Raw genomic sequence first — 13,400 nt, 5'->3', positions numbered from 1 at the left:
ATATGCCCTATTGATTTTTTTTACCTTATTTTATTTATTTAATGTTTATTTTTATTATTTGTTTGCATATCTCTGCAGGTATGAGGTAAGAGTGGAGGCCTGCACCCTGTTAGGCTGCGCTGCTAGTGACTGGTCTTCAATACAGACGCTTGAGTCGCCTCCTGCTGGACAACCTGCGCCGCTGCTGGAGCTGCAGACTAACCCTAAGGGCATACAAACTGTCTTTCTGCTGTCCTGGTCTCCTCCAGCTGAGCCGAATGGGAAACTTTTGCACTACGAGCTGTACCGAAAACACGTTTTAGACATGGAAAGTCGATCTGTGACTACGCTGGTCTACCGCAACTCCTCAACCTCCTGCCACGATGACAAACTCCTGCCCTACACAGCCTATGAATACCAGGTCACACCGCTGTTTCTCATTTCGCTTAGATATTTTACAATCCTAATGCCAGAATTGACTGTCACTGGTGCATTTATTTTAACTTTTTATACCTAAATTATTATATTGCACAAAGACAGACAGACTTTTTCCATTTCTTAAGAAAATGTGATGGGTCATTTGTCTGTAAGCTTGTAGGTGTTTGACAGAGAGATGCTATGCATTTTCTATATATATATATATATATATATGTATATATATATTGGCTTTTAATTTTTTAACATTTTAATTAAGTTTGTTTTAGTAATTCGGTTAGATGCATTTGCCATGACAGCATTTCCAAATTTTTATTTAAGGTTTTTAAGTTCTAACCTAATATTTATAGAATTTGTTATTTTATTTCAGCTTTATTTCAGTTAACGAAAACTACTTTAATAGCTATAGGAAATATTTAAAATATGTTAAATTGGCTTGTAATTTTTTTCATTTTCATTTTTTAGGTTTGTTTTTAGCAATTTGGTTAGTTGCATTTGCCATTTTTAACTATTTTTTAAGTTCTATTTAGCTTTTTAATTTTATTTTAGTATTAGTTTTAGTAAATTTAGTTCTTTTTTAGTAACTTAAACCTTTTTTATTTCAGTTAGTTGCTAAGAAAGTATTTCTAAATTTCATTTAAGTTTTTTAAGTTTTTCATCTAAAATATATATAATTTATTTTATTTCAGCTTTTTTTTGAATTAACGTAAACTATTTGTATAGCTATAGTTAACAATATTTTAGTATTTAAAATATTTTAAATTGGGCTTTAATTTTCAATTTTAATTTTTAAGTTTGTTTTAGTAATTTGGTTAGATGCATTTGCCATTTTAACATTTTTTTTAAAGTTCTATTTAGCTTTTTTATTTTTATTTCAGTATTAGTTTTAGTAAATTTTGTTGTTTTTTAGTAACTTAAACCTATTTTATTTTAGTTAGAATTTAAAATTAAGTTTTTCATCTAATATTTATATAATTTGTTATTTTATTTCAGCTTTATTTCAGTTAACGAAAAAACTATTTTTAATAGCTGTAGTAAACAATATTTTTGTATTTAAAACATTTTAAATTGGCTTTAAATTTTCAATTAAAAGTTTTTAAGTTTTTTTTGTAATTTGGTTAGATGCATTTGCCATTTTTAACCATCTTTATTTTTTTAAGTTCTATTTAGCTTTTTTATTTTCATTTCAGTATTAGTTTTAGTAAATCTAGTTGTTTTTTAGTAACTTAAACCTGTTTTATTTCAGTTAGTTGCTAAGACAGCATTTCTAAATTTCAAGTTTTTCATGTAATATTTATATAATTTGTTATTTTATTTCAGCTTTATTTCAATTAACGAAAAAACTATTTTTAATAGCTGTAGTAAACAATATTTTTGTATTTAAAACATTTTAAATTGGCTTTAAATTTTCAATTAAAAGTTTTTAAGTTTTTTTTGTAATTTGGTTAGATGCATTTGCCATTTTTAACCATCTTTATTTTTTTAAGTTCTATTTAGCTTTTTTATTTTCATTTCAGTATTAGTTTTAGTAAATCTAGTTGTTTTTTAGTAACTTAAACCTGTTTTATTTCAGTTAGTTGCTAAGACAGCATTTCTAAATTTCAAGTTTTTCACATAATATTTATATAATTCGTTATTTTATTTCAGCTTTATTTCAGTTAACGAAAACTATTTTTAATAGCTGTAGCAAATATTTGAAATATTCTACACTGGCTTATTTTAATTTAAATTCAGTTAGTTGCTAAGACAGCGTTTTTAAATTTTAAATTTTTCTTTAATATTTTAAGTTTTTCATCTAATATTTATATAATTTGTTATTTCATTTCAGCTTTATTTCAATTAATGAAAAACTATTTTTAATAGCTGTAGTAAACAATATTTTTGTATTTAAAATATTTTAAATTGGCTTTAAATTTTTAATTTAAATTTTTAAGTTTATGTAAGTTTTTGTAATTTTTTTTTATTTTAGTATTAGTTTTAGTAAATTTAGTTCTTTTTTAGTAACTTAAACCTGTTTTATTTCAGTTAGTTGTTAAGACAGCATTTCTTATTTTCATTTTACGGTTTTTAAGTTTTTCATCTAATATTTGTAGAATTTGTTATTTTATTTCAAGTTTATTTTAATATCCATGGTTAACAATATCAAGACTGCTGTAAGTCTCTCCGCTGCAGGATGCATCCTGAATATAAAATCATCCCTCTAGACTTTGTGTTTCTATATTCTTATGATACATAACATTTTAATGTAATCACGCAGCTAAACATAATTAGATCTGCCGTATAAAGTCGTCCTCAAGGAATATTTAATTAGCATGATTATTTGTTGCTGTTGTGTTTAACGTTCTGCTCATCTATACTCTCTCATTCACACAGACAGGCGTTTAATCTAACTCACTACATTCATCGCAGCGCCATCGCCTTACGAGACCTTTCTTAATTGACAGCCTAGCCTTTGGAGCAAAATAACATTAGCATTTGACTGTCAGGCCTGAGAGGCGTGGGCTGATCAGGACTAAATTGATAGAGTTTGCCTGATTGTTCCATCTTATTTATGAGCGGTAATTTATGACAGCTGGCGGGCGGAGCTGAGTGATGACGGACAAGCGACAGGGCCATTAATCTGGGCCTGGCTGAATGCTGACGATTACGATCGAAGCCATTGAATTAGCTGTTAGGCCTCCCAAATGTACAAGTATTGGAAAGACCTTTTAATGCCTATTGGCTTTCCCCGGGGAGGTTGCTAACTATACTGGATGCGTCATTGAACTTACGTCTATGTCTGCTAGTTTGACAATATAAATCGCTCGTGTGTTTGAGGGAGTCAGGACTACCGTTTTATTTAATGTTTTTGTCCTAATGTCATGAAGTTGTCTCCTTTTTGTTGTTTGGTTTTACTCGTTCTCACACAAGGGCATGTGTCCCTGTGAAATCAAACCCATCCCATGTTAAGAGGCTACATATTTTATTGACACTTTTATGTCAAATCTTAATTAGCCTAGTGCTCATAACAGAAAAGGGAACTTTTGGCCCTGTGTCCATGACTGGGGGCGTGGCCACAGCCAATGAGGGCCTGTCTCCGGGCAGATTCGGCCCTGGCGGTGTACACCCACATCCATTAGAGCTCGCTCATGAAATAGTTTTATTTTCCCGCGTTAATTACAGCTCTGTATGCAAGTGCTTCGGTGGCAATAAAACGTCTGCGGCGCATACAAGGGCATGGTGATGTCCTGGCTGACTCCACTTTAAAACGTAGCGCCCATATCTCTTTTCACCAAATTCCTATCGGTGATTTATCAGTGAGAAATTAAGGTTATCGCATTTCTTCGTCCCGTGCTCATTCGTAACGTCGCACAAGCGAACCGTCACTCTTTCTTCCTCACTGTCTTCCTGCCAACGTGACCTTTTCTCTCTTTGGGTGACAAGAGGCTGTTGCGGTGACCGGCCTCGTTCTCTTCTGTCACCCTGCAACACCTCCGTCGGCCCGTTTGCGCTCCGACACGTCCAGTCGTCACTTTGGCAGTGGAACGGGGTTCGGATGGGAATGTGAAATCAGCCGGTGCCTCGTGCAGTCCGTGCGTATTGCCACTTAGATCTATCATCTGGATTGATCACGGTGTAATTGCCTATTATTGAGGCTAATTTAACCCTATCCACAGGAACATCCATCTGCCGCTGCTATTATAACTGACAGTCTACAAATTACTTACTCATGCAAATAGCGACCCCGGCTGACCTTTTCCTACTCTTCCTGTGTAATTATACAAACAGCTCGTCTAGTAAATAAGATTACTTCACCTTTCCATGTGTTCATTTACTCCTTGATGAAGGTGAAATTTAATTTTCATGTAGATTCGGGCCGGAGTGATTCTGTAATGGATGCTGATGTTTTGGCTATTAATGACAGCAGGGCTTTGAGAGTGCAAGACTACTGACTCCTCAAAGTAGTTGAATGGGTAGTTTCCTTTTGCAAAAGGCGCCAGGTGGGTTCATCAGGTGAAGGTGACTCCTGTTTAAGAGGAGGATGGTGCCGAGTCTCCGTTCTGTCTGCTGGGCCGTTTCAGAGCCGGTGTCGGTATCAGATCTGGCCCTGCAGGTGTGAGAGAGACCACAGGCGTCTCCAAACGCTCACCTGTAGCTTTGCATACTAAAGTTTCTTTTCCTGTTCTTTCAAAAAAGTATTGGTGGTGACTCAAACAGCAGGGAAAATTCGACGCTGTCCATCGCAGCTGTGTTCTAGCAAGTGCTAAGAAAAGAGAGAATTATTATGAAATTCGTTTAAAAGCTGTGATAATTTCACAGTTTTTCAGTCAGCTTTGTATTGTACAATTGGTAGCATATGGAAATGTACAATGTGTACTCTCCAGATGATGCAAAGTGCGGTTTTAGTTAAAACTACAGATTGAACTCCTGCATTTTTGTATACCTGCATATGAAAAATGGAATCAACAGAGGGATGACGCCAAAAACAAAAATGCATTATGTGTGAGTGTTGAAGTTTTTAGCAAAAATGGAAGACTAAAACCCTCTTCTCTCTGTTTTCTTTATTCATACAGCACCAAATTATTATCATTATTATGATTTTTTTTTTAATTCTACTGCGATTTAAGTTTTTCATGTTTAAAATGATTTTTTTAAGTAATTGTTTTTGTCATTATATCCCGTTTTCACCTGCTTACTTCTTTTTTTATTTATTTTGTGCTTTTATTGTCGTTTTTTTACGCATTCTGACCTTTGAAGTAGTTTGAACTGCTTTTTTTGTATGTGTACTTTAAATGATATCATTAATATTAATATAATATTTTATTTTTATTATTTTATAATTTTATTATTAATAAAAATGATATAGTAGTAATGATATAAATTATTACTACAACTAATAATAATAATACTTTTAGATTATATATGTATATATTCAGTGGTGTGCGATGATGTTCTGAAATTTTTGGTTAAATAAACATTACACTATCAGATAAAGAAATTTAATATATAAAAAAATATATATTTTTACATGAACAATGTAATGTAAAAGCCAAGTGTGAATCTCATCAAGTTAGTGTTTTTAAGCCTTTCACATTTATTCCAAAATAATAACTTAAACATTATATTTTATATTTTTACTTACTTTTAACAATTTTTTAATTTTTCGGATCATCAGTCATCAAAGCTCGGTAAATATTGCTCAGAGACATGGAAATTTAACTTAAAATTTACCAAGATGATTGCTCACTTAAAACTCCCATGGATCATGTTTTAATGCCATTTTAAGGGGGTCAGTTAAAACTCAGTGGGCTCAGGGGAGATGAGAGAGACAGACACCCGCTGTAACTTTACCCACTATGTTGCTGTGAGACAATATTTCTTTAGAAAAACAAGTGATTTATACACTTTCCACTGTTATATTTTGTAATATTGGCGTTGTTTTACTTTTGTACTACAATTTTTTTTCTCATCCAATATTCTGAGGAGGCACTGCCCCTGATATGTATACCTGATTTCATGTGTTGTTTTTACAGGTGTGGGCTGTAAACTCTGCAGGTCGTGCTGGTAGCCCCTGGGCTCAAGGTCGCACAGGTCCAGCTCCTCCAGAAGGTTTGAGCCCACCTAAATTCTTGCACATCCACGCCACCTCAGCTGTGGTGGATATCAGCCCACCCACCAAGCCAAATGGCATTGTCAGCCTCTACAGAGTCTTCGCACAAAACAAAAACTCATACCAACTGGTACATAAAGTACAATATAAGTACTCTTATTCTAACATTACATACAAGCAACTTAGAATTTAGTACAAAACTGGAAACAACTCCTTCACATCTGTGTCTGCAGTTGTCTGAGGGGACGTCCCACCAGCAGACTCTCCACGGTCTTAGGCCCTTCACAGTGTATTCTGTAGGTGTAGAGGCCTGCACCTGTTTCCTGTGCTGCGGCCGAGGTCCCTTAAGTGAGCTCCGCACCCAGGCCTCTGCCCCGGCCCAGCAGCCCCCGCCACGTCTAGTCGCCCTCACCTCCAGATCAGCTCTGGTGGAGTGGGACATGCCTCTTCAACCCAACGGCATCATTGAAAGGTGCAGATCTCACAGAAAAATATTTATTTTGCATAACCTAATTTTAAAATGTCATTGATTCCAAAATATTATGGCAAAGCTTAATTTTTTATTTGACCCTTTCACTTCTATCTCTGTAGCTGTGAGCTCCATGTGCGATCGTCCTGTCCTCAGCCGCTGCAGCCTGTCCCTGTGACCTGTGCCGTCGGCCCTGTGGAAATCAAGTTCTTTGGAATGGGGCAGAGCTTCAACATTACTGATCTACTGCCGTATGCCAACTATGAGCTGTCTGTAGTAACTTACAATAACATGGGCAGCGCTGTGTCTGACTGGGTCTCCATCACCACACTCAAAGAACGTAAGGACTCTCTCCTTCTCACTACTGTTTGGTACTCCACTATGGCTTTTACCATCTAAAATTCTTAAAATATAGTTATGGCACCTAAATCAAACTCCTCTTTTGCTGTTTCGCTGTAGCTCCTCAGTATAAGGAGCCATTTGTGGTGCACAGTAACCTTACCACAGTGTTTGTGGACTGGAGCGGCTCTTTCTTTCTGAACGGGCCTCTGAGAGAATACAGCCTGACCGAGAACAACCTGCGCATCTACAGCGGCTTCCACAGCTCACTGCATATCCCACGCACCTCTGATAAAAGTATGCCCACTATGGTTATACAATGATCTCGGGCCGGGCTTGATTTTTTCCTGTCTTACTGTAAAGCTCAGTGGTTCTCTTTTTTGGGTCTTTCTCTCATCATCTCTTTTGTCACTTTTCTCTCCAGCACTTGCATTTCAAGTTACCTGCACCACTGACAGTGGCAGCGCCAGCTCTCCTGTCATTAAATACAACACAGCTACTGGTATAGGTATGTTTACTCCATCTTGGCAGGTGACTGGACAGTGTCTCTATTCTTTCTGAGCTGAGCTGGTCGTGTGCCAATATCAGTGTTGAAAGTTCTTCAATTTTCATTGAAGCGCCAATCACACTATTGGGTTTGGCGAGTAAATAAACACTTTTTTAGGAATTCCAATAATACAAATAGTTTAAGTCACACTGAATAAATACAACTAAATCTGTGGATGTAGCAGCCCTCGTTGTCTGGTTAGAGACATTTTTACTACTTGCAATGCTCCAGAAGTTCCATGTGGTGAAACACTCCTGGCATGGGGGGTGAAAACTTTTTGAATTTGAAGATTAGGGTAAATTTAACTTATTTTGTCTTCTGGAAAACATGTAGATATCTTCTGTAGCTTCTGAACGGCAGTACTAAATGACGCAAATAGCAAATACTATATAATATAAATTAAATATGTACACATCTTCATTCTATTCATTCTATTTAAAAGTTTTCACCCCCCGCTTCAAATGCATTGTTTTTCCTTCTGGAGCATCAGTAAGCATTTGAATCTTCTGTAATAGCATGTTTCCTTAGCATGAAAAGATGGATCTCAAAATCATACAGTCATTGTTGGAAAGGGTTAAAATACACAAAAATACTGAAAAACCAAAGAATTTGTGGGACCTGAAGGATTTTTTTGAAGACCAGCAGGCGGTTTAACTGTTCAGGACAAACAAGGGACTCATGAACAACTATCACTAAACAAACAAAAAAAAAAAAACACACACACACACAGTGCTGTGGATTATTGAGGTAACAACACCGTATTAAGAATCAAGGGTGTGTCAACTTTTGAACGGGGTCATTTTTATGAATTCAGCTATTATTTTCTCTTGTGGAGTATATGTAAATGTCTTATATGTGAAATATTAAGGTCAGTACTAAATTAAAAATAACATGCATTTTGTGTGATCCCACTTATTTTGGTAAAATAATTAACATTTTGCAGATTATGCAGGTGTATGTAAACTTTTGACCTCAACTGTATTAATGGCATAGGTTTTGAGATAATACAAAAATACAGGCAGTCATTACTTGAATTCATATCACAGTTTGCTCTTAATAATATACATTTTTTTAAATTATGAATAAAAGAGAATTTACTTTTTTATTCTGTATTATTAAGCGAAGCCTCTTTGTCTTAGCTGTGAAATAGTTTGTAAGCTCTTTCTATTTAAGACTAAATAGTTAAATATATGTTTTTTTCTGTTCTCTGTGGTTTTTTCTGATCTGAGCATCTCATTTGTTCCTCACAGATGCCGTGGAGACGAGTTCTGGAGGTAAAACAGGTTTGTATGGTGCTGAATACAAGTTCTATACCGAGTTGTGGTTCATCATTCTTATGGCGTTCCTGGGGCTGCTGCTGCTGGCTCTGTTAATGGGTCTGGTGCTGAGAAGAGCCCTAAGCAAGCCCCCCTTCATCAGGGAGAGACCTCCAATAGTGCCCCTTCAAAGGAGAAGCACCAAGTATCCACCTAATGACACCTATCTGGTGAGAGAAAGTTATTTTCGAACGGTAATTCACTAGGGTCTGTAATGCTTGCTCTAACATTCTACCATTTTTTTTATAATTCTGTAAAGGTGTATGTTAGATTGGGGTGGTGTAATACAAAAGATGCCCTTTTTTCCATTTTCAATTATGCTTGCACAAATGTTTACTCTCGTAGCTGCAACTTGCACTTCCTTTAGATGTCCAGAAGAGGGAGTGATAACACTGCTCTTCTCTTTCTACTGCAATTGTATGGCAATGTCATAGTCATGAAGGCAGTGACTCTTCAGATTACCATAATACTTACTATTGATAGGGTGCTGTTCAAAAGTTTAGGGTTAGTAGGATTTTTTTTTTTTTTTAAAGAAATTAATATATCCTGAATAAAAGTATTGAACTGATCAAAAGTGACAGTAAGAACATTTATAGTATTACAAAAGAATCTTTCTGTTCGACAAAGAAACCTGGAAAACAAAAGTATCACACAAAAGTTTTCCACAAAAATTTTACAATTAATAATAGTAAGAAATGTTTCTTGTGCACCAGATCAGCATATATTACATTGATTTCTGAAGGATCATCTGACACTGAAGACTGGAGTAATGGCTCCTGAAAGTTCAGCTCTACTATCATGAAAATAAATTACATTTTTTAATGTGTTCAAATATAGAACTGCAATCATATTTAACTGTTTTTCCAGTAAAGTTCAATCAAATAAATTTAGCCTTGGCTGCTGTCTAGTTGCTAAGAGCCTCTTAGCAAACTCCCAGTCTTTAAAGGAATAGTTCACCCAAAATTAAAAGATTTGCTTAAAATCTCTCAGGCCATCTGAGCGGTGGATGAGTTTTCCTTTCTTCATCAGAGCACTCTCTATTCTATTTCTATTTTATCTACTTTTTATTTATTTGTAAATTTATTTGTTTATCTATTTTTTTTTTTTACAAAAAACAGCTTTGCATACTATTCTGTTTCTATTTTATCTGCTTTTTTTATTGATTTATTTATTTATTTATTTTTAAATTACCCTCTAAACACTTGCACTCTCTATTCTATTTCTATTTTATGCACTTGTTTTCTTTCTTTTTATTTATTTACTTGTTTATGTAGTTATTTATTTAAAAAAAAAACTTGACCCTCTAACACTAGCATTCTCTATTCTATAACACTAGCATTCTTTAATCTTTTCTATTCTTTCAATTTGTTTTCTTTATATTCATTTAAAAAAGAATGAATCTATAACACGTGTTCTCTATTCTTTTTCTATTCTATCTACTTGTTTTCTTTTTAAAAACATACAAACAAAACACCCTTGCTACATATAGTTTATTTTTTTAATTTTCAAATATCATGTTTTTTATGATGTTATCATGTTTTTATTGTTTTATTGTGTTAGCTGTTTTTTTAGTTATTTTTTACCTGATCAGAATAAGCCAACTGCAGTTTGATTTGAGGTGAATTGGAATGTTTTTTTTTGAGACTTACTACACTTGCATATTATTGCTCTTATTATTGCTCAACTATTGTTGGTTTTGATTGTTTCTATTATTCTCATATGTACGTCATTTTGGATAAAAGCGTTTGCTAAATGACTGAACATAAAGTGTAAATGTAGCACAGATCTGGAGAAAATTTAATTGCATTTCATCCATTGCTCTCCAATGGATCCTCTTGTGAATGGGTGCCGTCAGAATGAGAGTCTAAACAGCTAATAAAAACATCACAGTTATCCATAGGTAATCCACATGATTTCAGTCCATCAGTAAATGTTAAAACAAACAACTGATGTAATGCTAAATTTCTCCAAATCTGTTCTGATGAAAAAGCGAACTCATCTACATGTTGAAAAGAGGGTGAGTCAATTTTTACAAAATTTAGATTTTTGGGTGAACTATTCTTTTAAACTCAGGCCTTTCTCTTTAAATCTTCTGTGTGTCTTTTAACTGTCTCTTTCCTGCACTGTTCTTGCTGCTCCAGAGACCTTCCTCTGAACTCTGCTCTAACCATGCTTCTGCTGCTCTACTTCAGCCTGACGCACCAATGGTAAGCTCGCTCCTCTCTCTCTCTTTCCTCTTCCCAGTTTGACAATATACCGGACTCCTCCTGCAGTATAACACTAAAGCGTTTTGTCATGCGCACTGAGGTACAGGCTCTCTGGGATGTGTTTCAAAATAGATTATCACCATGGCCTGCTTGCACTGGCATGTTTTGCACTTTTCCTCATTTAGTGGTACTTGCTAAGGCAACTATTATTGTTTCTTATACTAATTACAAATACTTATGTGTAAAGTATTTGTGCTAAAGTCATGAATGTCATTTGTACCATTTGCATGTTCAAGCACTTAATAGAGACTGCATTCACTTATGCTTTGGGTTTTGTTTTGCTGGTGACTGGCAATGCATGCAGAATATGTTTGCAATATTTATTAATGCACAACCCTTCTTATTCAATGGCTTGTTGTTGGTGTTTGCTCATCAGCTGGAAGTGACTGTCTCGACTGCATGTGATTGACAATTGTGTGTGCAGTTATGTGTGTATTTGTGCTTTATATTGATGTGTGTTTTTATGATCAGGGTTTGACTGACACTAAGATCGGAGGCACCAGCACCTGCACCAGCAACCACAGCTATCAGGCCAGCATGTCCGTACTGCGTGTTCCCAGCCAGAGCCAGCTCAGCCATGCCTATTCCCAGAATTCCTTGCATCGGAGTGTTAGCCAGCTGATCGACACGCAGGATAAGAAATCTCTGGGCGGTGGAGCATGGGACGCTGACCTGCACGGCACTGACAGCGGCATGGTAAGATGATATTGCTGCTGCACATATAACATATATGAATAACATACATGAATCACCTCATAGCAGATCTATACAGGTGGAGCTGGGGAAGGTGGAGGGTTTCTGAAGGAAGCTGCAAAACTGCTTACAGCTAGCACTAGTCATATATTTAAATGTTGAGCAGTGAGCTCATTGGCTACTGATACAGGAGAGAACCAATCAGCTGTGCCATGTGATAATGATGTCATTAGGTTAGATCGAGTTAGACCTATCAGGATTGTGCCATGTAGGGTTTCATGCCAGAACACTCTGAATTTAAATTCATAGTTGCATGAGTCCCTCAGTTGTCCTCAGTATGAAAAGATGGGTCTCAAAATCATACAGTCATTGTTAGAAAGGGTTCAAATACTTATATGGGACCTGAAGGATTTTTCTGAAGAACAGCAGGCAGTTTAACTGTTCAGGATAAATAAGGGACTCATGAACAAATATCACTAAACAAAAAACAAAACAAAAAAACAAGGCCATAGATCATTCAGGTAACAACACAGTATTAAGAATCAAGCGTATGTAAGATTTTGAATGGGGTCATTTTTGTAAATTAAATTATTATTTTATCTTGTGGAATATATAATAACATATTTTATGTGAAATATCTTATTCAGTACTAGATAAACAATAACATGTATTTTGTACGATCCCTCTTATTTTCGTAATATAACATTTTGCAGATTCTGAAAGGGGGGGTGTAAACTTTTGACCTCAACTGTATTAAAAAATATACTGTCTTTATGTTGTTTCTACATTAATTTGAAGATTGAGTATGAACTTAATGCAATATAAAACGAATGTCGTTCACTAATGAACCTTATTGTAAAGTGTTACCATAAAAACAATAAAAAGGAGAGGCCTTGTATTGCCCTTAAAGGGGTTCTAAGATTACATGTAAATAAATAAATGGATATGCTGTTTATTTGAGATAAAATATTGATTTATACAGAGTGATACAAGAGATATGTACAGTACACAGTACTTTTTTTTTACATTTATACTTCTGTACCTCAAGGATACAATTAATCAAAGTGACAGTAAACACTTTACATTGTTACAAAGAAATCTGTTTCAAATAAATGCTCGAGAATCTTATATTAAAATTTCCAGAAAAATATTGAGCTACACAACTTTTTATTCAACATATCAATTCTTGAGCAGAAAATCCGCATATAAGAATGATTTCTAAAGGATCATTTGACAGTGAAGACTGAAGTAATGATGCTAAAAAGTCAGCTTTGCATGACAGGAATAATTACATTTTAAAATATATTAAACTTGAATGCACTCATCTTAAACTGTAATAATATTTCATAATATTACTATTTTTACTGTACTTGTTGCTTAATTAAATGCAGCCTTGGTGAACATAAGAGACACCTTACCTGATAACTGTTTCTTTTTTTTGTTTTTTTTTTACAGTATGTGGGGGATGAGGAGTTTGGGGAGACGATTAAAAGCTACAGCTCAGTGAAGAAAGAGCAAACCATGTTTACAGACACTCACTTGTAAAGCGATCACACACAAACACACCTACAACTAGAAAACATTCTTGGCAATAACATTATTCGCCAGCTTATTATGTAGCTGAGTGAATGAATTTACAACATTTACAACAATAAAATAAGACAGTGACAGTTAATACAGCACACACACACACACACACACACATATATATATATATATACATACAGTATACAGCATATATATACAGACTATGATAATGCTGAAA

General features: G+C 34.9%; 1 protein-coding gene across 1 annotated transcript in view; it reads left to right on the top strand.

The window, feature by feature from the left end:
• Positions 1-13,223, top strand: part of ush2a (Usher syndrome 2A (autosomal recessive, mild)) — a 269,523-nt gene extending 256,300 nt beyond the window's left edge. The window contains exons 64-73 of the mRNA XM_051132845.1: positions 79-400; positions 5,928-6,134; positions 6,238-6,476; positions 6,596-6,813; positions 6,933-7,109; positions 7,237-7,320; positions 8,610-8,845; positions 10,817-10,882; positions 11,414-11,638; positions 13,091-13,223. Of these exons, the coding sequence (XP_050988802.1) occupies positions 79-400; positions 5,928-6,134; positions 6,238-6,476; positions 6,596-6,813; positions 6,933-7,109; positions 7,237-7,320; positions 8,610-8,845; positions 10,817-10,882; positions 11,414-11,638; positions 13,091-13,180 (1,864 nt within the window). The 3' untranslated portion in view covers positions 13,181-13,223. The remainder of the gene's footprint in view (positions 1-78; positions 401-5,927; positions 6,135-6,237; positions 6,477-6,595; positions 6,814-6,932; positions 7,110-7,236; positions 7,321-8,609; positions 8,846-10,816; positions 10,883-11,413; positions 11,639-13,090) is intronic.
• The last annotated feature ends 177 nt before the right edge of the window (positions 13,224-13,400 follow it).

The sequence above is a fragment of the Labeo rohita genome, chromosome 17 (assembly GCF_022985175.1).
Source record: "Labeo rohita strain BAU-BD-2019 chromosome 17, IGBB_LRoh.1.0, whole genome shotgun sequence".
Lineage (NCBI taxonomy): Eukaryota > Metazoa > Chordata > Actinopteri > Cypriniformes > Cyprinidae > Labeo > Labeo rohita.
This window is presented reverse-complemented; position numbering and strand designations above follow the sequence as displayed.